Source organism: Stegostoma tigrinum, chromosome 14, assembly GCF_030684315.1.
Source record: "Stegostoma tigrinum isolate sSteTig4 chromosome 14, sSteTig4.hap1, whole genome shotgun sequence".
Classification (NCBI taxonomy): Eukaryota; Metazoa; Chordata; class Chondrichthyes; order Orectolobiformes; family Stegostomatidae; genus Stegostoma; species Stegostoma tigrinum.
Genome location: NC_081367.1, coordinates 24,635,882 through 24,662,387, shown reverse-complemented (window position 1 = coordinate 24,662,387; position 26,506 = coordinate 24,635,882). Strand labels below are relative to the sequence as shown.

The following is a 26,506-nucleotide window of genomic DNA, read 5'->3' as shown; positions in this document are numbered from 1 at the left end:
ACATAGAGGATTTATAAGCAAAGCTGGCAGGTGGCTACCCTTCACAAAGCTGGTCGTGAGCCATGTGTACATGCGATTGCGCTCTGAAGAGGAGTCCCAGAAATATGCTACAATTAATACCCATAAGGATTAGCATCAATAGATGAGACTACCATTTGGGGTATTATCAGCCTGTGCCATTTTTCAGTGGATAATACAGAACATTTTACAAATTCTATCCCAGATTGCCAATTATCTAGATGACATGCTAATAACAGGGAGGGCCAAAAAGGAGCACTTGGAGAAATTGGACATGGTCCTTAGATGTTTCTCACAGGTGGGTGTATGACTTAGAAGGGAAAAATATATGTTGTAGGCACCCCCAAGTGACCTACTGGGGCTACAGAGTTGACAAGACTAAGTTATACCTTTTGGAAGAGAAAGTGAGGGCAATCAAAGGTGCCTTGGCTCCCATGTCTGTAGCCACATGTAGGTGAGACCAGGTAAAGATAATAGTTTCCTTCCCTAAAAGACATTAGTGACTCAGATGGGTTTTTCTTGACTATTGATAACAGATTTGTGATCGTCATTAGACTTTTAATTCCAGATTTTTATTGAATTCAAATTCAACCATCTGCCATGGTGGGATTGGAACCTGGGACCCAGAACATTACCTGGGTCTCTGGACCATCCAGCAATAAGAACACTTAACTATTGTCTCCCCTTGATATGCATTCAGGAATTTGGCTAATACAGAGCATAACTACACCCAGCTAGAGAAGAACTATTTGGCTGTCATATTTGGAGCCAGGGAAGTTCCTCCAATACCTTTACAGATGTAAATTTGTAATAATAATGGACCACGAAGCCCTGCTAGGTCTACTTAAAGAAGACTGGGCAGTGCCATCCATAGCTTAAGGCTGAATTTGGTGGTGGGCTGTAATACTAAATGCATATAATTACAAGTTGGGACACTGTCTGGGCGGCAAGTGGCAAATGTGGATGCTTGAGCCATCTCCCACTGGCAGATACACCACTGGTAGTACTGCCGCTGAGGTGTCCATAATGGTTTTAAATTTTCTGGACACACATCAAGTCACAGCTGACAATATCAGACTTTGGATGTAAAAGATTTTGTCCTAGCAAAACTGAAATAGATGGTGCTCTTAGAAACAAACTAAGGGACGCCTCAAAATCTCATTGGACCCAGAGAGATCAGATCACAGTATGGGACAGCATATTATTATGGGAATGAGGAGTGTCTGTACCAAGCAAAAGTCATCAACAGATTCCATCTGAACTCCACCAGCGTCATCTCCAAAATGAAGACATAAGGGAAAAGTAATGCCTTGTGGCCAGGATTGGATGTAGACATAGCTGCAATGGTGGACCAATGACTAGAGTGCCAATAAGTACAAACATTATCACCAGCAGCTCACTCACATTTGGGGAAATGTCTCAGTACACCCTGAACTTGATGGCATGTCAACTATGCAGTCCTTTCATGGGCTCAAAATCCTTAACCATTATCGATGTCCACTCAATGTGCTTTGATGTGAGTAGAGTTCATTTGCCAAACACAGGGACAACAATAGAAAAACTGTGCACATCTTTTGCAATACACAGACTCCCTGATATATTGGTCATAGATAATAGGCCAGCACTTAACAGTGGGAAATTGTGTATCTGGACATAATAGAACGTCTCTGTGCCATCCATCATCAAACGGTCTGGCAGAAAATTTGATGCATAATGATATAAACAGCCTACAGCTTCACTAGATACCAAACTGGCCCAGTTCCTATTTGATTGTAGAACAACCCCTCATGCAACTACAGGGATAGCTCCAGCAGTGTTGCTAATGGGGAGAAAACTCAACACTGAGTTAAGTGTGATCTTCCAAGAGCTGGGCTGTGAGAAGAGGTATAGGGAGAGTGAAACGGCATCAAAACCACTTTTGCCCAATACTAGACTCCTAAGTTTATTTCAGGAGACGAAGTTTGGTGTAGGAACCACAGGAATGGCCCTGCATGGGTAAGAGGTACAGTTGATGCAAGGTTAGGCCCAGTGACACATAAAATTCAGATAAGTACAATGGTCCTGAACAAGCGCATGGGCTACATGAAAGCTGCACGTCGCAGAAGGGCAGCAGCAAAATATACCTGGCTCCTTGGAACAGTCAGAAAGGCTCATATATAAGAGAACAGGGAAGGGTCAACAGGGGAGAGGGGCATCCAGCTGATACTGGGGGCTTATGAAGGAGTAAGCATCCCTTTTCACTGACTAGCAGTCTGCGGGATTAAATGTGCCAATCTACAGATTGGGCACAGGCCTTCCTGCAATCTGTGATAATGGATGATGATGGAATAGTTCTCTTAATTGGACATTAATTGCCCACAGAAAGACCTTTAAATGGGCCAAGGATGGGCAAATTATCAGATCCTTACCTGGTTGTCTGTCAAATAGTGCAGGAGGTGGGAGGATCAACAGTCGATATTCCACCAATGGCATAATATCTTAAATTACAGGTCCACCTGACCATTTTGGTGGCCATAGATAGCTCGTAAAATTCAGCCCTTGGTTTACATCTCATGACATCTATTAAATTCTATCTATATGCTATCTAATTTTTTCTATTTGTGTAAGATTGTATCTTTATATCTGCATTGTTCTTAGGACAGAATTTTTGGTAATTACTAGGCAGAGAATTTCAATTAAGGGGCATAATGGAGTATAAAATTATTTACCAGTCAATCACAGCCTTTTTCCAATTTGGTCTTAAATGAAAATTAATCTCTTTAAAGACAGAAGAAATAAAACAATTTTGAAAAAAGCTGGGCTAGAAACTTCTGCAAGACAGTTATCCATCCTATAAGAATCACAAAAATCAAACATTTATGTTCAGCAGAGAATAAGAAAGACAAATGGACTGTTGATACAAAAACAAGGAGGGGTCTTGCTAAAATGATACAGGGCTCCAGCCAGATCATACTTTGGAATACTGTGAATATTTTTGTTCCCTTCATCTCAAGAAAAATATACTGGCATTGGACACAATTCAGAGTAGGTTCACTTGGTTGATTCCAGGTGTAGAGGAACTGTCTTGTTCGGAGATGTTAAGTAGGTTGGGCTGATACACATTAGAGGTGAAATGAATGAGAGGTGACCTTATTGAAACATATAAGATTCTTAGGGAGCTTGACAGGGTGGATGCAGAGGGGTTGTTTCCTCTTTAGGAGAATCTAGGACTACATAGAACAAACTCAGAATAAAGGATCACCAATGTAAGACAAAGATGAGGGGGAATTTCTTCTCTTAGAGCGTAGTGAATCAGTAGAATTATGACCACATATGGCTGTTGAGGTTCTGTTGGTAAGAGTATTCAAGATTATGTTCGGCTTTTAATAAGTAAAGTTATCAATGGTTATGGGAAAAAGGCAGAAAAATGAAGCTGAGGATTATCAGGTTGACCATGATTGCATTGAATTGCAGAGTTCACTTGATGGGCTGAATGGTCTATTTTTCACTTCTACACCTAAATTCTTATGTACGCTGTGTGCAATGTGCTGTGACGTAAACTTCAATTAATCCACAAACATAATAACATGCTAAACTGATAAATTGCATTAAAATATCTCTTTGAGAGACCAAAGTATTAACAGCAGATGTAGGGAGCAAGAAAAGAGTTGCGTCCTATGAATAGAAATCGATCAGTCTAATTTTAGCCATGTTCCAGGTTACATTGGATCTGTAAAGAACCATCAGCTCTGAAATCATGTAATAGTACCATTCGAAATCATAGCTTGTGCAGACCATTGTCTTTAGACATTCACTGTAATTTCCCAAGGATGTGTTAAGTGCTAATTGTAATCATTCTCAATGCATACTTGCAATGTTGATGTCTACTTTACTTTCTGTACCTGAACCAAGGGAAACAAGGGCTTAAAATATTTCTCTACCTCAGTATTATGATATTTCATAACCCTGCAGTGTTATTATAAATAGCAAGTTCAAGAAAACTTTAATTCTTCTTTATTCTTGTGTGTGAATAGGATACTCTTGTGGAGCAGCTGGAAGCATGTGTTGAATACCTGTGGAAATCTGAACGGCATGAACTGATTGCCAAAGTCTACAAGCCTGTTATTTTGGTTTATGAAAAGAAGAGAGACTTTAAGGTACGTAGCCTTTGTTGGTATTGATAAGACCTGCAGTTTTATAAAATAGGGCAGTTTCTCACTAGTATGCATCCATAATTAGGTTTTTTTTCTTCCTCAACACAGTGTTGCTTATTGTTGTTGCAATCCTATGAAAGCTGGATATTGCTTGACATAAGAACTTAATGCTTTAATATATTAAAGTTGATAATATTTCCCTGGGGGAATTCTCAGAGGTTTGAGGGTTTAATCCTGAGATATTTCAGTTAAACTGCAAAATAAAACAAAATCCAATAACTAATTTGTTAGCCTAAGGAAGTTCTTTCGAAAAGTCAGCTTAACATGTTTATATATTGCTATTAACACCATAAGACTGTAAGACATAGGAGTGGAAGTAAGGCCATTCGGCCCATCAAGTCCACTCTGCCATTTAAGTCATGGCTGATGGGCATTTCAACTTCACTTCCCTGCACTCTCCCCGTAGCCCTTAATTCCTTGCGAGGTCAAGAAATTATCAATCTCTGCCTTGAAGACATTTAACATCCTGACCTCTACTGCGCTCCGTGGCAATGAATTCCACAGGCCCTCCACTCTCTGGCTGAAGAAATGTTCCTCATTTCCGTTCTAAATTTACCCCCTCTAATTCTAAGGCTGTGCCTACGGGTCTTCATCTCCCCACCTAACAGAAACAACCTCCCAGTGTCCACCCTTTCTAAGCCATGCATTATCTTGTAAGTTTCTATTAGATCTCCCCTCAATCTTCTAAACTCTAATGAATACAATCCCAGAATCCTCAGCCGTTCATCATATGTGACGCCTACCATTCCAGGGATCATCCGTGTGATTCTCTGCTGGACACTCTCCAGTGCTGCTATGTCCTTCCTGAGGTGTGGGGCCCAAAATTGGACATAGTATTCTAAATAGGGCCTAACTAGTGCTTTATAAAGTCTCAAAAGCACATCACTGCTTTTATATTCCAACCCTCTTGAGATAAGTGACAACATTACATTCACTTTCTAAATCACTTTCTAAATCATGGACTCGACCTGCAAGTTAACCTTTAGAGGTTAACTATTGTTTGAGTACTGCATACTGTTTCTGTTTCACTTTTGCTGTTTCTCTTTCCTTAGCTCTCTATACTACTCAGCAAAATTTGACCCCTTATCTTGAGTATATATCTTTAAAATTTACTAAACCTAAATATATGACATCAATCTCAGATAGATAATGAAAACAAAAGGAAGAAAATCAGAAGATTTTTACGATCTGGAATATACCAGGATATGATCTGGAGAACACTGCCTAAATTTGATGTAATCTTGTAAACAAAATGGCTGCAGGGATATTGAGGAAAGAAAGGGAAAGTTAAGACTAATTTGTGGCTCCTTCAGAGAGCTGGCAGAGGTATGATTTACAGAATGCCATTTGTTAATGCTGGCTGATTCCATGAAGTTAGCACTGTGTAGATGGGTGGAAAATGAAGTTTGTATGTTTAACATCTAATAGCTGCTGATCAAAGGAAAGGAAACCATCCTTTTCGCATGTGCAACTTCTAATACATTTCCTACCATTTGGTATGTTTGTTTGCTCCTAATTAGATTTCTGTCATTATTAAACAATGATTGAAACATCTGAACAGTTTCAACATAATTCCTATCAATTTGTCATGTGTTGTCACCTGTTACTTGTCCTGAACACCACACTGTTGTCAAATCACTTCGCAGGTTATTCTTTAATGGCAGAACACAAGTTCTTTCCCCCAATTAAATATTTACATAAACATTTTATTCATTACAGAGATTGTCTGAACTCTACTACACCATTCATCGATCCTATCATAAGATCACAGAGGTTGTACATTCCGAAAAACGCTTGTTTGGAAGATACTATCGTGTCGCTTTTTATGGACAGGTAAGTGCAATGTGATAATGTAACATTTACAATTATACCTTGCTCTGAACATTGCTTTTAGTGTGCACGAATTGCAGGAATCTATAAATGTACTCTGTACCAAGCCTGCCTCAAACCCAATTTTAAACAGTTTCTAAAAAAAAAGTGAATTATTCTTGTTGTCTTATTTTACATTCAAAGCAGTAATTTCGTGATTATCATGTCATATCTGCCTGAATTGCTTTCATAAAAATGATGAGCAAATTTGATACATTTACTTTTGATTTTGAAATACCTTATGAAGCACTGATCTTGAAATATATTAAACAGAATGTATGATTGGTTTTTAATATATATGAGACATGTATATTTTCTGATTCCCAAAAGCAATGAGCATTGTAATTTTACTGACACTATAGGTCACAAAGGCATCAGAGGTTCCAGGCATCCAATTTACACTGGTCTGTCAAGCACTGCAAACTTCTTAAATTCACTATTCCTTCACTGGGTGCAACAAATGAGAGTTAGATTTCTGCATTAGTAGTGCATAACCCTTGTAAATACTCCAAGCTATAGAAATCTAAAATGTACATGCTCATTAAATTGGGAGCAATGTTGCTGAATTGTTTGATGAACTTTGGCAAGAGTGTATATACTTAATGTGGATTTTTCCTTTCTTCCACTTCTTCAAGGCTGTGGTAAGTTCTCTTCTTGCTCTTTTTTGAAGGCCCTTTCATTTCTGTTTGTTGATCCCTCTAGCCATATTTTAACACTACAAACAAACAAACTAACATTGTTTATTCATTAATTATACTGTTGGAAATTGTGATCAATCAATCTGGGATATAGAAACATGCAGTGTTTCATTGCAGTGTTATGTTTCTTTTTTAAAATATTAATGGAAGAGATGTGTTTTCAATAACTAATCATGTTTGGCACTGATCTCGATCATCTGCAACACACACATTACCACCGACTATCTAAGTAACTACATTTACCATTAGTTTGGGACTACCATCTCCTGAGGCTTATGCAGTGAATTGCCCAGATGCTAAGATGCAATTCCAACCCATTGATTGCATAAACAATTAGTCATTGTTTACACGATTTCGTACAAAGTCAGATGTAGAGGTGGAACTTCTTTGTACCAGGGCAGATTATTAGTAAATAAAGTTGTGGCCTTTGAATTTCCCCTTATGTCTGGTTGTGTTCATGTAAGAGAAGAGTAAATCTATGCTGATGTTCTGTCACTGCCATTGAATAATCAAGTGATGTTAAAAGGTGGCACATTTATAACAGTTCCTGACTGTGGGTTAAATTTAGCCTCTGATGGAATGAACTTCTTTTCCTTAAGTCTCCAATGATAGGAAAAGAAAGATTTGCATTTATATAGTGCCTGACCTGATCCCGAAGCTCCAATAAATGTTTAATAAATATTTTCAAGAGTGGACTTGCTTGCAACATGGGAAATGTGGCAGCCACTTTACATGCAAAAAGATCTCTCAAACAGCAATATAATAAATAAACAGATCTGGTTTTTACATGTTATTCAAAGCACATATTTTAGCTAGAACATTGGAAGAATTTCCCTGCTTTTCTAGAAAGATGTCTGTCAATTCTGATGATGCCCCTGTGGGCTAAATGTTATTAAATGTACTGTTATTTGCACTGTCCTCCTCAACCACATCTGAATGATAGCACCAGTTCTTTAATGCTCGAGTCATACTGCAAGTGACAATAAACAGTCCAGCTCAATGGCACCAACCATGTTTTGCCTGTGTAATATGGAGCTAGAGGTAAAGAATCACACAAAATATCTGGATGCTGTGGACTGCCTTTTTTTCTGCTCCTTACTTATTTAGTTCCAGCAATATTTGTTTTATGTGTTGCTGATTTGTACAGATCTTCCAACACATTCTGCAGAAACAAAGTTATTATTCTAACTAGTTTTTTCAGCTTTTACCTGCCATTTTGCATGCACGTAGCGGTCATTTAATATTACAGCACATGTTTTAAGTTCTCCTCTTTGCTTCTCACAGTTTGGATGGGCCAAGTTTTAAATGCATGGAGCTGAGTTATAAATGGAGATAACAGCTTGATCCTGGAATCGTAAAATATTAAACACAGACCCTCAAGCCTTCACCAATGTTTTACTGCATATGAAGTAGATAGTCTAAATTGACTTATCTCCTTACTTAGTATCAGAAACATGAAAAGTCTTTTGTTTGGCCCACTTACAAACTACAAAACCTTAGCATCAGTGATATTTTTGACATACTTTAGTGTCTTTTCCCATATAAGTTACTTTTTGATCTAAAGTTGTTACTCTGTCATTCTATCACCCACCCACCCCCATAAATGGCACTGAATTAAGAGGTAATTTTGTTTACCTGTTTCTATGCAGGTAGTTATTGCAGTATTTCAAGCAATGATTAAATTCTAAGTAGTTTACAGTTTGCTCACTTAGAAAGAGAGGCTTAATGTTTTCTTGAGCAGTTAGATGAAGTCACAAGTCCCACAGACAGATTGCCTCTAACGTGAGCAAGTGAAAAAAATTGACCCAAATGATTATCCATGTTTATCCAGTAGGTTTCTCTTCTAACACTAACATCATTCACTTAGATGCAGTTTTACACAAACTTTAAATGTGTTTTATGTTTGCTATTGTACATGATAGAAAATGCTCACTTATATAATTTGCAGAGCAATTTAATGCAAATGTTGATGATATTAGTCCAGTTCGAAGAAATGTGCGCAACTTCAATGAAACAATATGAAAGAAAATAATTTCTTGGATTTGAAATTATTCAATAATTAGTAACTAATAGAAAATTTCTAAACTAGTCCTTTTCAGAATAAACATTGTTATTTTTGGCATGGGGAAAAACAATTGTGTTGATATAACAACAAAAAGGATCCAATAAAATTATTCAGCAGCCAATACCAAGATCTGACTTATTAAATTATAATTGCCTTACTTACTTCACAAAATCCTATTTTTCAACTGTTCCCTCAATTATTTCACTTAACTCCAAAACCTGTGTCTGCACACTGTATATTTTTCACTTTTTATTATATTGAAAGTGCAGGGGTTATTTTTACATAAAACAAGGATACTCTTATTCTTGAAAGGGCATGTGGCAATGTCAGAAGGTGATGCAAAGTAATAAGGTAAAAAATAATATAGAAACATAAAGCTAAATTCTGCTCACTGATTGTGGCATACTCCTGAGTTTGTTAATCCTGCTGTAATATCACATGGTACCACATATGGCTATTTAAGCCCTTGTGATCTGTAATGTAGCCAACCATCAAAAGGATTCTAAATACCACACTGTAGTCATATCGACAATGTTAAACTTCACCCATCTGGACTGTATTAAGTGCATCAATAATGCTTGTGATGAATAGAATATACAACTGGTGGAATTTTCCATTGCCTTGGGTAGTTTTAGGAATATATTTCAAAAATGAATAATGTCAGATTTTCAATGTCAGAAAATAATTTGCAATTTTTCCTTCAGGGTTTAACCAGTAAGTTCAGAACCTCACTAATGAGCAGCAACTACCTTAAATCCAGGCATTTGCTTTTCACTAGCTAAACTCACTTCATTTCTTTGCAGCTTCTAATTCTCTCTTCCTTCCCTGAGAAACTAGATGGGTCAAATCCTTGATATGAAAGTCAGAGTGCTAACCTGGCAGCAGCAGCTCACCACTTGCTTCTGTCTTTCATTCAGTTCTTATTGCTCCTACTATGTCACTGCATGCACTGTGAAGGGCACTACCCTCCTCCACCCTTCATCTAAGCAAGTCAGCAAAAACAAACCATTAGCTTCACCACTTCATCACAGCTGTTCTCAGACCAAATTACAAATCGCTTCAAGCCCATCAGGACTTCTTTTTGGAGCTAAGGGACTCTAGCAAAGAACAAAGAAAATTACAGCACAGGAACAGGCCCTTCAGCCCGCCAAGCTTGCACTGACGTGCTGCCTGTCACAACTAAAAAGAACAAAGAAAATTACAACTTGTGTAATTCTGCCAAATTGCATTATGTATGGGCGCACAAACACAAATCATGCATCCACACAGGGTGCCTCTTAGGCCTGTTATACCTAGCCTCATGTGTTACTACTTACTCACTTTGCACTTACTTAGATACTGTCAGCTTCTGTGACTTGCATTCCTTTGCAGCACATAAGGAGAGGCAGCATCGTGACTTGCAGAACTGGACAGTCAAAGGGTGAACATGTTGCTGTACGGCACCATGCTGCATCAATTTTGCACCTGCAGCCTATGTGGCAAATACATTGCTTAGGCTTCCAGCAAGCAGTCGAGTGTGAACGTCAAAGGGGAATAATCCTTAGTGGGATCGTGAGCCACTGCCTGTTAGGCAGTACCATCCCCATCAGTCGGGGTACCATTACTGTCAGTCGAGGGCTTATATGATTCCAGTCCAGTGGGTTGGGCACCATTATATCTTCAGGTCAGGTGTGGCAAGTCTGGGATTACAGGCACATCAGTTGGACACATCAGTTTGGGAGTGGGCTAGTTTTTTTTCTGTTTTGAGCTAAAGGGAGGGACAAAATATGACAACAGTGGATGGAAAACCAGTGGCGATGCAGGATCAACAGAGGCAGGAGTGTGTGTGAGTCTCCAGTGATTGAGCAGAAATCACAGCTGGCAGGAAGTGTTCATAGCTTGAGGTGGGTGAGCACCGTTGAGTGGACATGGTACTGGGGGTCTAGTCCATGAGCCTTGGTGAAAGGTGTACACAGTAGCAGAATTAAAGCTGTTACCAATACAAATTTCTTTCTCTGTTCTGCTGCTCAAAAATAACTAGTGAAATAGAATTCAGTTCTGTATTCCTAAGTCTGAACCCATTGTCTCTCCAAGGTGGCAACTTTGTACATCTAATATCTGTCACTAATCAACTTGTGCAAATCAGAACAGGTGTTGCCAGTTTGTTGCTGCCTTATTCAATTTCAATATTATTTGATAACATGGTAATTTCATTTTGATTTTATGAACGTGCCTCAATCTGATCAATATTGCCATTTTAGTTTTGTCATCCTTTTAAAGCCATTTTAGTACATGAAAGGTTTCAGGTATTAAAATCAGACGATGAAAGTTGAATATTGGTTGTTCATATATTACAACAATCAATATCACGGTATCTTTACTCTCAGTTCACTTGTCATGCTTGTGCTTGCTGAGCTATATTAGCTATGGTCAAGGTAACATCTTGATTTTAAAATGTGCACCCTTATTTTCAAATCACTCTATAGTCTCCTCCCTTTTTATCTCCTTAAACTTCTCCAGTCCCCTAATTGTCCAAGATTTCTGTTCTCCTCTAATTCTGACGCAATTTTAATTACTCCACTTATCATGAGTTTGCCTGCAGTTCTCTGAGTGCCGAGCTCTGGAATGCTGTCCTTACAGCTCTCGAGCTCTCTACCATTCTTTTGTTCTTTAACATAATTCTTAAAACCTAACTTGTCAATCAAGATTTTAGTCATTTGACCTACTTTTGTTTTTGGCACAGTGTCATCCTTGGTTTTATAATTCTCCTGAAGCATCCTTGGTCATCATATAACAAAATCTCAGCAAACATGTAAATTATTGTTGAGTTACAACAGTTATTGCGGCTTCTTTGACTATTTTTGCAAACTGGGTTGAGTGATGTTTCAAAAAATTGAGTGCACAATTGTTATACAATGTGGTACACTATGTCTTTGCTGAGGTGATAGAATGAATTCTGTAACATAGGGGATTTCAGTGTATATCTTAGGAGTTACAAGAATCAAAATGGCACACCTAACCAGTGCAGACATGATGGGCTGAAAGGCCCCTTACTCAAGTCTACCAGCTTTTTGAAAGAGAGAAAAAGCATTAGTGTATGTAGTCATCAGAACTGAATGCAGATGGAAAATGATAATATTTATGCTGATGACTAGGGGAGAGGGTTACAGTGGTTGGGGGAATGGGCTGATGGTGGAGAAGAAAGAAGTAAGACAAATAGATAGAGACAGTGCTGAGAGAGAGAAAAAGCAAAACAAAGAAATAGATTGCTGATAGGAAGCCAAGGATGAAGTAAATATGAGAAAGTGATAATGGTAACTGTGCATGTTGAAAACTGATAGTGTTGAGTATAACCCCATATAGAACTGAATCTGGGATTTGGGAATGGGAACATGGAAGGACTGTTCACTCTCTGAAATTGTTAAACTCATTGTTGAAGCATGAAGGCTGTAAGATATCTAGATGGAAGATGAAGTATTGGTCCTCATCCACGCATTGAGCCTCACTGGAGCACTGCAGCAGGCCTGGGACAGAATCATTGGCATGGGAACACCGTGGTGTTTTCAAGTTGCAGGCAACTTGAGCGGACGTATTCAGCAAAGTGGCTACCCTGTCTTCATTTCATCCCCTCAACATACAGCAGATCACATTGTGAGCAGCAAATACCAGACTGGATTGAATGCAACACAAGTAAATCACTTTTATTGTTGAGCCTGGGGCCTTGGGCAGTGATCATTGCACCTTCTGCTTTTGCAAGGAAAGGTGCCATGGTGATGTAGGGTGGTATTGGGAATAGAAGAGGTGTGGACAAGGGTGTCCCTGATGGAATGGTCCCTGCAGAATGCTGACAAGGAAGGGGAGGGGAACGTGTGTTTGGTTGTGCATCCCAAAAGAGTTGGAGGAAATGGCGGCTTATGATCATTGTTGTGAAAGGAGAGCAAAACGGTCAGGGCAGAGCTGTGGGAAATGGCTTGGCCACAGCTCAGGGACCTGTGAACCATGATATCAGGGAATCCTTGGCTGAGGACAAAGATGGACATGTCTGAATGATCCCCCACACCATCCCGTACTCGTCCCTGTCCCCACCCCCAACAGCAGAGGTCGCATCTTCCGAACAGATGTGAAAGAGTCAGAGAAACTGGGAGAATGGAATAGAGTCCTTACAGGAAGCAGGGTGTGAGGATGCACAGTCAAGGTAACAGTGGGTTTGTAACGAATAACGATGGTCTGCCTATCCCTAGAAATGAAAACAGAAATATCAAGGAAGAGAAAGGAGGAGTCAGAGATGGAAAGAAGGATTTTTTTTCCAATTCCAGATGAGATGTTTGTTTTTATTTTTATATAAAGCTTGCTCTTGTAATTTCTTGAAGACTCCACATGGTGACACTATTTGTTAACAAATGACTACAATGCTATTGTAACATGCTGTCAGTATTCTGATGCATTAATATGTAATTCTTATTGATTATAATATCTTGTACAATTAAAATAGTTGCCCTGAGTAGAAATCTTAATCTTGTGTTACACCACAATAATATGATCATCATTTTAAAAATAAATTGCTCACATTTTACTAGAATTTTATTTGGTTTTAATATTCATAAAGTAAAGTTGCCATTATCCCAGAGGACCTTACAGCTGCTCTCTCTACCTGAATATTGACACATAATTTGCAGATATAGCAACAATGGTTGATTTTTTGAATAAACCAATGTTTCTCAGGCTAATATTAGTGTCAATATTAAACAAGGAAAGGATTGTGCTTGGCTATAGGTCCCCTACAAACAATTAGGCTATTAAAATACAATGCAGGATCTTATAAAAACTGAAAACTGGCATGAGGTCTCATAAAGCTTTTGTCACCGGTGCAACCATACTCAGAGTATGTCAATACTGGAAGAATTGGTAAAGAGGAAAACATAGTGGAGCAGCAAAGTAAAAATATTTCTTCCAGGCTGTGGTAGTAATTAAACAAGGTTACTGAATTCCATTATTTTTATGTTTCAAATTTTAGGTTTTACTTCGATGTTAATTTTGGAAGTGGAAAGAAATTACATCATAACATTCCTGTAAAAACAGTTAAGGTGTTAAGAGAATTCTACCTGAATTAAGACATCAAACCTAACTCATAACTTTATGTAAATGCTATGGAAATTTTGATGAAAATGCTGATTCCACATAAATAGAGTAGTGTTGGTGAAGAACATAGGTTGATTCTTACCATATTTTAGTCAAGTTTCATGGAGGGTTCCTCTCTGCAGGGCTGAGGAAACCTTCTCACACTATCAATCCAAACTTGCCTCATTAACTCCCTACCTTGCCACGGTGGTGGCCCTCTTGTCGGATACTAGCCCGAACTTCCCACTCACCATAGCTGAAGTACACCAGTGCTGGGTCATCCCGGTATATACTGGTACCCCTCTAGTACAAATGCTATCTTGGAACCTCAGGCTCAGTGAAATGTTGGCAGTCAGAATTGCCCTTTACCGTCAATGTATGACACAAATCACAGCATTTTGGTGGCATGGCTGACGCATTCTTGCTTGTACAAGTGTCCGTTCCTATACCCAGGGTACTTTAAGTGTCAGGCGACACAACTCAACAGTCTTCAACCACATTGCATTTTACAAAGCTACCTAACTCATTGCTACACTTGCCCGAACGTCCACTGTAGCCCAGCGTCATATCTTTGATGAATGTGAAGCCGTCACGTAGAGGACAGTCTTCAAAAAATTAACTTCTTTTTATGATCAGCTAAAGTGAACAGAAGTCAAAGAGAAGCAGCATTTTCACAAACAAATTGCTCACATGTTGAGTACCAACAATTTTACATTCAATAATTGATCATCATACCCAGATCTAATCTATTGGAACTAGGTATCAATTAAGTCCAGTCTGTTTGTAGTAAGGGATGCTGCAGCACAGGATCATGTTACAGGTGATGCTCCTCTTAATCAATATCCTCATCCTCTCTCTCAAGAGGAAGTCTGCTTCAGTTTTTTAGATTCTATGATATCCCTTCTTTGCTTGTTCTGTATTGTGCACAGCCTAACATGCAATGATTATATATGGTACGCACTACCCAGAGAATACTGGTCCAATGAGCAGATCCTCTGTCTGGACACCATCTGCTCCACCAGGCCCCTGATTGAAGAATGAGCTGCACTTGACCCCAGACAGGGAGTTATGGAATGAAGTTATCTGCTATAGCTTCAGTGGGTAGCCCTGGTCTCCCAGGAACCATCCTATTGATGAGCAAATGATTTCAACCTGCACTCTGGAGGTCCATCATTGTTAGAAATGCCCCTTGAAGAGCTTCCCATTGCATCAAAGTGAAAGCCACATTTTGGCCATCAAGCAAAGAGTGACACTGCTCACTCTGCCATGGTTAAAGCCATTTTGATTCATAGGGAACTCATGGAAGGCAATGCGGATCGCGCTGAATGTGTGAGTATCGGGCTTCTCCTGGTCATCAGGTTCCATCCACAGAACCTTCAGGCCATACCCCCGCAGCATCCCACATGCTCCCACACCCCATATATTAAATTGCCCCCTTCACCATTGTTGTACCCCTTTGTATCCCATGCTGCTGCTGCCTATAATCCCCAGTGTTGAGTCCCACCATTTCCCTACTTCTACAGGGTCTAGGGATACTCACTCATGACATTCATTATGCTAAGCCCTAAGACTGACAATATTCCCATTCCAACCCCAAATCTCACACCCTGTCCACCCTGACCAACTTGGACGGACAGCACTGAGTAATGACAGACCACACCATGACTGCCATCCATGAAACTCTTTAACAGATGATCCATGACGCCCTTGTCTGTTTTCACCGGACCTACAGGACTGACTGTGGCCCATCCCCAGTGAAACTACCCCCCTGATCCTGACTAACCTCGTCCAAGCCTCTGGAATGAGATTGGATGATGCCATTGACTGACTGACAGCCGTCCCCTCTTCACCTGATTGAGAACTACTGCCCATTTAGTATTTGCACATGCAGTATGTTTGTCACACAGACTGCTGGCACATGCTGTAGGTGCAAGATTGATGTAGTGCTGTGCCATACTGTAATATGTCCATCCCCTTGTCCCATTACCGCTGACAAACAAGACAAGCTATCTGGCTTTGTCTTTAGGCTAAACAGCAAGGCAAAACAGAAGTACCATAGGCCTCTAAATTGCAGCTGAGGCTACACTAAAATGCAGGGTAAGATAGGGATATTATGCGCACCCAAGTCGATGCTGAGTGAGTCAGTGCTAAGAAAGGAAACAAGCAGCCCAGCCTTGAGATGCAGCCTAGGCCAATCAGTGACATGGGTGCCTGTCCCTGTGTGTAAAATGTCCTGGCAGCAGCATTGCAATGAAAGGTGCTAGGTGGTCCAAAGTGCAGCATTAAAGTGTTGAATTGTACTGTGTGTGGATCAGACATGGACCGTGACAATGTGGTTAGGCTGGTTCATGGCAGATGCCAGCACTAGTTGCTTGGGATGTATGTGGTCACTGCCCATGGAGCATAGCCTGAGTTGTTGGTAAAAGGTGTCCAAGATGGACTTCCAGAAGAGAAAATGGTAAGCTCCACTCACCAGGTACACACTTAAGACTTCAATGTTAGTAATTCACAGCGTCGAATTTCTATTTGGCTGATGGTAGGATGAGAACCTGCAATGAAGCCAGGACTTCAGGGGTTAAGTTATGAGAAGAGCATATACAAATTATGGAGATAGTAAGAACGGCCGATGCTAGAGAATCTGATAGAACAAGGTATAGAGCTGGATGAACACAGCAGGTCAAGCAGCATCAGAGGAGCAGGAAAGCAAACATTTTGGGTCCAGACCCTTCTTCAGAAATGGGGTAGGGGAAGGGGATTCTGAAATAAATAGGGAGAGAGGGGAAGGCCTTTAGAAGATGGGTAAAGGAGAAGATAGATTGAGAGGACACAGACAGGTCAAAGAGGCGGGGATGGAGCCAGTAAAGGTGAGTTTAGGTGGGGAGCTAGGGAGGGGTTAGGCCATTCCATGCAGGACGGACAGGTCAAGGGGGTGGGATGATGTTGCTAGGTCAGAGATGGGGGTGAGGCTTAAAGTGGGAGGAGGGGATAGGTGAGAGGAAGGACAGGCTTGTGAGGCGGGGACGAGCTGGGCTGGTTTTGGGATGCGGTCGGCGGGGGGTGGGGGGGGGGTGGAATTTTGAAGTTTGTGAAGTCCACATTTACACCATTGAGCTACAAGGTTCCCAAACAAAACATGAGATGCTGTTCCTGTAACCTTCAGGTCGTATTGTTGTGGCACTGCAGGAGGGCCAGGATGGACTTGTCGTCCAAGGAGTGGGAGGGTGAGTCGAAATGGTTCATGACAAATATCTGCACCTCCCATTCATGAACCATTTTAACTCCCCCTCCCATTCCTTAAATGACATGTGCATCCTGGGCCTCCTGCAGTGTCACGACGATGCCACCGGAAGGTTGCAGGAACAGCACCTCATATTTTGCTTGGGAATCCTGTAGCCCAATGGTATCAATGTGGACTTCACAAGCTTCAAAATCTCCCCTCCCGCAACCGCATCCCAAAACCAGACCAGCACGTGTCCGTCTCCCCAACCTGTCCTTCCTCCCACCTATCCCCTCCTCCCACCTCAATCCCTCCCCCCATCTCCTACCTACCAACCTCATGCCCCCACCTTGACCTGTCCATCCTCCCTGGACTGACCTATCCCCTCCCTAACTCCCCGTATGCACTCACCTTTACTGGCTCCAACCCTGCCTCTTTGACCTGTTTGTCTCCTGTCCATCCATCTTCTCCTTTATCCATCTTCGAGCTGCCTCCCCCTCTGTCCGCATTTATTTCAGAATCCTCTTCCCCTCCCCCAGTTCTGAAGAAGGGTCTGGATCCGAAATGTTAACTTCCTGCTCCTCCGATGCTGCTTAACCTGCTGTGTTAATCCAGTTCTACTCCTTAGTTATATACAAATTAGGCCTGTTTTTTATTTCTAGAACTTGGACGGTTAAGGGATGATTTAATCTAAGTCTTCAAGATTGCAACATTGCCACTTACCTGATGATCTGCTGATTTTAACTCAGTGATTGAAAGCACATCTTAGAAAGAAGCTGTTTGGTCCGCTATGTCTCAACTGTTTCAAATTTCAATCATTGTTTGTTCTCTTTCTCTTTGTAGTGATTGAGATGAGGTCAGCCAGGTGGATATTATAGAAAATGAGTTCCTTGAATGGGGCTGTTAACCTGGTTCAAGCAGCGAGCCCTGGCTGACAGATATAAACAGGAGTGTCAGGAGTTCGGTTGACTCTAGGAGCTGGCTCTTGAGCTAGTTCGGTCAGTGTGTAAATAAAGGGCCACTTGGTGACAGGATACTGGGGTCTCTGGAGTTATTTCAGTGGCGACAAGAGAAAATCATACCCCTGAATAAGTTCACTCGCATCAGTCGTCTTTGAGTTGGAATAAGCATTTCTGGCATCATGCTGCTATTTGGGAACCTTCCCTTGTTCAGTCCTGCCATCAAAGACTGGGCCCTGTATGTGGAAAGAATGCATTATTTTTCCAGGCAAATGACATTGGGGCAGACACTAAAGCAATGACTAATTCTTGTGACAGCTTGTGGAGCCCCAGCTACTTTGGTTATTAGAAGCCCAGATGCTAAAACCTTTCAAGAGCTGATGGATTTAGCTGAGGAGTACTACAACACCAAACCTCTTCTAATTCTGAGATGTGATCTGTTTTACTCGACAGTTTCAGATCCAGAGGTTTGAGGTTAGGACAACTGGCAGAGACTTTTGATTTTGGTTTAACCCTAAATGAGATGGTGAGAACTTGTTTGTTGTGTGTGATTAATGATATGACAATACAAAAGTGCCTAGATATGGATACGAACATAGGAGGTATTGTTAATAAGGTTGCAGATGACACTAAAATTGGAGGTTACTTCAGAATACCATTGGGCCAATGGGCCGAGGAGTGCCTGATGGAGTTCAATTTAAATAAATTTGAGGTGCTGCATTTTGTAAAGGCAAATCAGGGCAGGATTTATACACTTAATGGTAAGGTCCAGGGGAGTTTTGCTGAACAAAAGAGACCTTGGAGTACAAGTTCTTAGTTCCTTGAAAGTGGAGTTGCAGGTAGATAGGATAGTGAAGAAAGCATTTAGTATATTGTCTTTATTGGTTACTGCATTGCGTATAGGAGTTGGGCAGTCATGTTGTGACTGTACAGAACATTCATTAGGATACTTTTGGAGTATTGTATGCAATTCTGGTCTCCCTGGTTTAGGAAGACTGTTGTGAAACTAGAAAGGGTTCAGAAAAGATTTATGAGGATATTGCCACATTTGAAGGGTTTGAGCTATTGGGGGAGGCTGAATAGGCTGGGGCTATTTTCCCTGGAGCATTGGATGCTGAGGTGTGACCATAGGGTAAATAGGCAAGGTCTTTTCCCCAGAGTGGGGGAGTCTAAAACTAGAGAGCATAGGTTTAAGGTGAGAGGGGAAAGATATGAAAGGAACCTAAGGGGCAACTTTCATGCAGAGGGTGATGTGTATATGGAATAAGCTGCCAGAGGAAGTGTTGGAGGAAGGTATAATTACAACACTTAAAAGGCATCTGGATGGTTATATGAATAGGGAGGATTTAGAGGGATATGGACCAAATGGTGGCAAAACGGACTAGATTTACATAAATAATGGGAACTGCAGATGCTGGAGAATCTAAGATAACAAAGTGTGGAGCTGGATGAACACAGCAGGCGAAGCAGCATCTTAGGAGCCATCTGGTTGGACTGAAGGGTCTGTTTCCATGCTGTATATCTCTATGACTCTATGATTCTATATTAACAGAAAAAAGCCAGGGTAGATAAAGGTAAGCCATGTTTACTATTTGGGGATTCTAGAACAAAGGACCATAGTCTGGGAATTAGGGCCAGACCATTCAGTAGAGATGTTAGGAAGCAGTTCTACACAGAACAGGTGGCAGATGTCTTCCACAAATTGCAGTGGATGCTGGTTCAGTTGTTAATTTTAATTCTGAGATTTATTTTTGTGAAGTAAAGGACTTAAGGAAGATGGACCAAAGACAAGTGTATGGAGTCAAGCCCACACATCAGCCATGATCTCATTAAATGGTGCTATAGATTTGAAGGGCAGAATGGCCTACTCCTGTTCTGATGTTTCTATTATGAGGAGTTTAGGTAGTAATGCACAATGATTCCCACAAACAGGCCTTTTGTCACTCACTACTGATAATTTCATCACGACACCTGGAACTTAGTTGGAAAATGAGACTTTGTGTTCCTAATGTTGCTAAAGGCCTAGTTTGACTTGTGACGCGAACCCCCAAATTCCTGGTCATAGCCCACATACTAAATATGCGAATAGATCTACTGCATGTAGAAGGAGTTACATACTCAAACAGATCATGGAGCAGCTACCAATTTTTGCAATAATAAATAAAACATTTGTCAGTCTTCTCCAGTGAGTCATTAATCAAACTCCAGAGAAAACTAAAACTGGAGAATATACAAAAGACCTATTGATGAGGGCAGACCTCAAATAATAATGCAGGAGTAAGCTTTTGTTATTTCACTAGTTCTGCCCTTTGAATAAATAACACATTTAAACATTTTTGACATTTTCTGACATTTTTCTATATTACATTCTATAAAGGCAACCTACAATTTGTAAATGCCTTTAATGTTGGACAATGTTCAAAAAAGGACTTCACAGAAAATGTGGTGAAATAAAATTTCACCACAAATGTCAAAGAAGGGGTGTTTATTAGTGGTAAGTTAAAGCTTAATAAATGAAATCAATTTCAGGAGGTTTGGAGATACAGAACTTGAATATTGCTGCAAAATATAAGGTATAACATTTGTACCATATGATACATTACTTTACGGTAATGGTCCTACAGTGTTAGACCATTATTAAATTAACTATTAAGAATTGTCTTGTTAGGGCCAAAATGAAAATCTTTAATAAATGTCTTTTTATTAGCAATGTTCAAAAAGTGGATGTTAAAGAAGTATGAATTGTGAGGTGTTGCATTTTGTTAAAGCAAATCAGGGTGGGACTGAAACACTTAAGGGTAGGGCCCTGGGGATTAAGTTCCTTAAAAGTGGAATCACAGGTAGACAGGGGAATGAAGGAGGCATTAGACACTCTTTCCTTCATTGGTCAGAACAGTGTGCAGTGGAATTAGGATGTCATGTTGCGGCTGTACAGGACAATGGTAAGGCCACGTCTAGAATACTGCATTCAATTCTGGTCGCCCTTCTCTAGGAAAGATGTTGTTAAACTTGAGAGGCTGCAGAAAAGATATACAAGAAGTTTCTGGGACTGAAAGGTTTGAGTTATGGGGAGGGGCTGAATATGTTGGGGCTTTTCCCCCTGCAGTTTCAGTGACTGGTGACTTTATAGAGGTTTAGAAAATCATGAGGAGCATGGAAATAGTGAATAGCCAAGTCCTTTTCCTAAGGTGGGTGAGTCCAATACTAAAGGGCATAGGTTTAAGGTCAGAGGGGAAAGATTTTAAAAGGACCTAAGGGGTAACTTTTACACACAGAGGGTGGTGGTGCATATATGGAATGAGCTGCAATTACAACATTTAAAAGGCATCCGATGATTACGTGAATAGAAAGGGTTTAAAGGGGTATGGACCAAATCCTGGCAAACAGGTCTATGTCCAATTGGGACGTCTGGTGAGTATGGATGAGTGGACCGGAGGACCTATTTCCATGCTATATGATTCTATGATTCTAATTCCAATGTGCAAATGTTGTTATTTGAAGGCACAAACATCAGTGGGGAGGCCTGGGTGACAGTGATGCAAACTTGAAGAGTGGAGAGTTTGATAGGGGTGACAAGGCCCATTGTTGCACTGAGATACAGAGCGATGAGATTGTAAAAAGATTTAGATATGAGTGTCTCGCTTTCCGGTGTCCTTGATCCTCGGGATGTCTCACTGTTGCCCAGTTAATGCACTGGCTGTTACTGAAGACAGCCACCCATTATTGAACTCTCACCAGCTCTCCAGCTCGTGGGAGAAGCCCCAGTCACTTAGATTCTACAATATATCGCACCCTGTATAAACAGCGTAAAGACATTCCATTGATTTACTGACATCAATCAATCCATGTATGATTATCAAGGCTGGAGGTAATGTGCAAGCATTCATTAACTGGGGCAGCAATGCCTAGAAGAAGTCATTTCATGGATTTCTGAGAAACAATTGGAAATTGATTAACATTGAAGGTATAGAAGTATTACTCAGCTTCACAAAAAGGTAACGCATGACTGTTTCAGTTTAGAAATTGCCACAAAGGTTACAAGGGTTTGTTATGGGAGGAATGTGTTGGCAGCACAGCTTGGAGAATATATTGTCTTGCTGCAGTCAGTGAGATTTGTGGGAGGAATGTGGGATGAAATCCCACCCTCTGGAGTTGTCAGTCGATTTGATTAGCCAGCAGCTTCCGCAGTCTTGGCAACACCGTGCTCAATGGGAGGTGATGCTAGAGCTGCAGGCAGGCCAAATTGATCCCTTGATCCAGATAATCGAGGGACATTAGACAAGGAAGGTTTGATAACATTAGGGAGATTGGGACAAGAGGAACATGGTACTATTTTTGATGCATATAGGATGCCTTCCAAAGACAGTAAATCATCTTTCTTCCCACAGCTGTACAAACTTTAAAAGATGGACTACTCACACCAACCATATTATGGTGTAGGCTGGGTGATATTGAGCACAGCTGACTGTTAATTATTTATTTGCACCCTCCCTGTTATTGTGGTGAGTTTAACAATGGGAGGCAAAGTGGGACCTGGTACCTCTCTCCATTTCACGCGTGCTTCTTATTGAAAACACATAATATTCAGATCCTCATTTCTGGGATGTCTTGAAATTCAACATGATGAATATAGTTGAAGGAATCAAAATAGTGGCTTCTTTAAAAGAGTGAGAACATAGTGATCCATTATTCTGCAATGATTCCGTGCTATTAGATTGCTTACTTGAAAAAAAATTGCTGAGTCCAGTTAACACAAATTGAACCTGAATGCTATTGAGGGAATTCTTCTTGGTTTCTTGCAAAAAAGATTTGCTCCTGATTCATTTACTCCTGATTCCCATCTAGTTCTCTTTAGCAGTTGACTGGAGCCAAGCAAAATGGTTCACGACATTGCTTATTTGACCCCGACTCAAGTTTTTTATCATCAAAGTCTCCTAGTTCCGTTCAAACAACAACATTTACCTGAATGATTTCTGCATCCTGACTGCCACTGTTCCAGTTATCCACACGTATGCTTTCTTCAGGCACTTTTCTTCAAGCGTACCTCTTGCTGGTCTCCAGTGTTCATAGAATCCCTACAGTGCAGACAGAGTCTATTTGATCTATCAAGTATGCACAGACCCTCGGAAGAGCATCCCACCCTAACCCAGCCCCCAACCTTATCTCGATATCTCCATGTGCACTATGACTAATTCACCTAGCCTACACATCCCTAGACTGCGTAGACAATTTAGCCAATCCACCTAATCTGCACATCTTTGCGCTGTGGGAGGAAACTGAAGCACCCAGCAGAAACCTGTGCAGATACAGGGAGAACATGCAGTCTCCAAACAGACAGTCACCTCAGGCTGGAATTCAACCCAGGTCCCTGGTGCTATGAGGCTAACCACAGTTCTGCCTTATAGCCAAACTCCTACTTGTCCAAAAGTGTGCTTTCCATGTTCTGTTCTTCACTCATTTTCCATTACATAACAGCACCTCTCTATTCTAATCTTAAAAACATAGAACATAGAACATAGAACAGTACAGGCCGTTCGGCCCACGATGTGGTGCCAACCTATTAGCCTACTAAGATCAGTCTAGCCTGCATACCTGATGTTTTACTATCCTCTATGTGCCTATCCATGAGTCATTTAAAAGTCTACAAAGTTTCGGTGTTAAAACAATTATTTTAAAATCTTTGAGACTGATGTGAGCTACTTTCCGCCTCTACATTTGCAACTTCCTCTCATCTTGTGTTCTAGCCCAGACCCTTTGGTTTTCTGATTCTAACCTCCCACACATTCAATGCGACTTGTTGATGCCACGCGTTCAGCTACTTTGACCCCATTCTCACAAACAGCCTCCTCCGTCTCTTGATGCTGTAAAATGTTTCCTCACAACCCATCGCTCCAACCACACGGGGACATTTCTTCGCTCTGAAGTTTCTTGGGTGTTCTGTGTTAAAAAGAAAATTGAAAACAGGGCTGTTTTGATTGATATGAACTTGGGTTTAATGGTTGAGCCATCATAACATACTTGGATTTTGTTGAATTTGTTCTGTATAGTTTATCCAAATAATGTAAACTAACATATTAATATTTTAACAACATTATTAAATACTAGGGGTTTGAGCTCAAATTTGCGTTGAAATTAAAAGTTGTTTTTCTTCCAACTCTTTTAATGCAACTGTTTGCACCTCCTCCTCCATACTGTTTGTTTCCACTTTCATTTATTGTCTTCTGAAATTCTTTTGTGATTTGAGGCATGATGGGGGTGAGGCTGGGGGACATATTAGTTGTGTGTTTTTGCACAATGAATGTTAATCTTTACTCCCACCAGCAAAGTTTTGAAAAAATTTCATGCTATTTGCAGTTAACAGATGAATAGAGGTAGTTAAGTGATGGCCCAATAGTTAAAATTGTACGGTGCAAAGGCTGCCCATGAGCTGGAATCTTTGTGATGAGTTATTTCAGCAGGGTTTTGCTGTGATGACCTGGAGGCTCCAGAGGCTGATTAATTTCTGTTTGGATTCTGCAGAAATATTCCATTTTTTTCCCTAAAAGGAAAGTTTAACACTTACTTATTTTGGCCTCATCAAGCACTCCACCAAGGTTGTGTTAAAATGCTATTATGGCATGTCGGAACCAAATTTTGACTGAGAAAAATACAAACTGGAGATTAGGCCTCAGCCCTTCTAGCCTGTGCGATGCCGTCAACTACTGTATTAACCAATTGAATTATTGTATGAAACCTGTGTTTTGATTTCTGTACTTGTTTTTATTGGTCAGGCATTTTTTGAAGAAGATGACAGCAAAGAGTATATTTATAAGGAACCCAAACTAACTGGGCTATCAGAAATTTCTCAGAGGCTATTGAAACTGTACTCAGACAAATATGGAACAGAGAATGTGAAAATGATCCAAGATTCTAACAAGGTAAAAGCTGCACACACAATTAATGAATTAGTTTTTTTAAAAAATATATATAAAACTAGAGTTTAATAATATTTAATTGTTTAATCATGTGTCTGCTGTATGTTATCAATGAGCCACTTGAATTTATGACTTTTTGAAATGCAAATGAATTTGAATTCAAGTGTCATTAATTCTCCAGAGCAGCACGTATCATTGGCCTGGCTAATCTGATTACCAGATTGGAGCAGTGCAGACTTGTGTTGTACATCAAGACCCTGAAGAATCCCAAACTCAGCTTATTCCATGGGAATTGTCAGAAAGCTGAAGATTCTGAGAAAATCCTATGGAACCCTCCTCAAGAATCCACTAAAGCTGGAAAATTTGGAGGGTTCGGCTTCTGTTAATCTAATAGTCACTCAAGGAAGGTTAGACAATTAAAAACTAGTCTAACTGTTGGGGAACTATTAAACTGATGCATTACACCCTGATATGGCAGACATGGTCCAAATATCCTTCCCCTGACCCCTTACACTCCTGAATCTCTGAACCAGATTTCTGATGTTAACCCAACATGATTTTACCCCCTGTGACTTGTCAGTTACCAACACCTCCAATCCCCAAACCTTCGTCCCATCACCACCAGCACCCCCCACCCCAGCCAACCTGAGCCCAACATCTCCATCTGCCACTAGTCCCGACAAGCCCCTTCGTGTCATAGAATCCCTACAGTGCAGAAAGAGATCGTTCATTCCATTGAGTCTACACGAATCCTCTGAAGAGCATGTCATGCAAACCTAAGCCCCGCCTCCCCATCCCCATTACTCTGCATTTACTCTGGCTAATTCACCTAACCTGCATTCTACGGGACAATTTATCATGGCAAATCCACCTAACGTGCACATCTTTGGACAGTGGGAGCACCTGGAAGAAGCCAATGCAGATGGTTGAGAACATGCAGACTCCACAGAGACAGTGAATCAAGGCTGGAATCAAACCTGGATCCCTGATGCTGTAAGGCAGCAATGCTAACAACTGAGCAACTGTACCCACACAACACAATGCTTCCTTAGATAACAAAGTGTGGAGATGGATGAACGCAGCAGGCCCAGCAGCATCTCAGGAGCACAAAAGCTGACGTTTCGGGCCTAGACCCTTCATCAGAGAGGGGGATGGGGAGAGGGAACTGGAATAAATAGGGAGAGGGGGGGAGGCGGACCAAAGATGGAGAGAAAAGAAGATAGGTGGAGAGAGTGTAGGTGGGGAGGTTGGGAGGGGATAGGTCAGTCCAGGGAAGACGGACAGGTCAAGGAGGTGGGATGAGGTTAGTAGGTAGGGGATGGAGGTGCGGCTTGGGGTGGGAGGAAGGGATGGGTGAGAGGAAGAACAGGTTAGGGAGGCAGAGACAGGTTGGACTGGTTTTGGGATGCAGTGGGGGGAGGGGAAGAGCTGGGCTGGTTGTGTGGTGCAGTGGGGGGAAGGGACGAACTGGGCTGG

At 40.9% G+C, this 26,506-nt stretch overlaps 1 protein-coding gene across 1 annotated transcript in view; it reads left to right on the top strand.

Annotated features, from left to right (window-relative positions):
- The window catches only part of dock10 (dedicator of cytokinesis 10), a 320,275-nt gene that overhangs the window by 267,706 nt on the left and 26,063 nt on the right, over positions 1–26,506 (top strand). Inside the window, exons 48-50 of the mRNA XM_059651053.1 lie at positions 4,032–4,154; positions 5,931–6,044; positions 24,887–25,033. Coding sequence (XP_059507036.1) covers positions 4,032–4,154; positions 5,931–6,044; positions 24,887–25,033 — 384 coding nt within the window. The remainder of the gene's footprint in view (positions 1–4,031; positions 4,155–5,930; positions 6,045–24,886; positions 25,034–26,506) is intronic.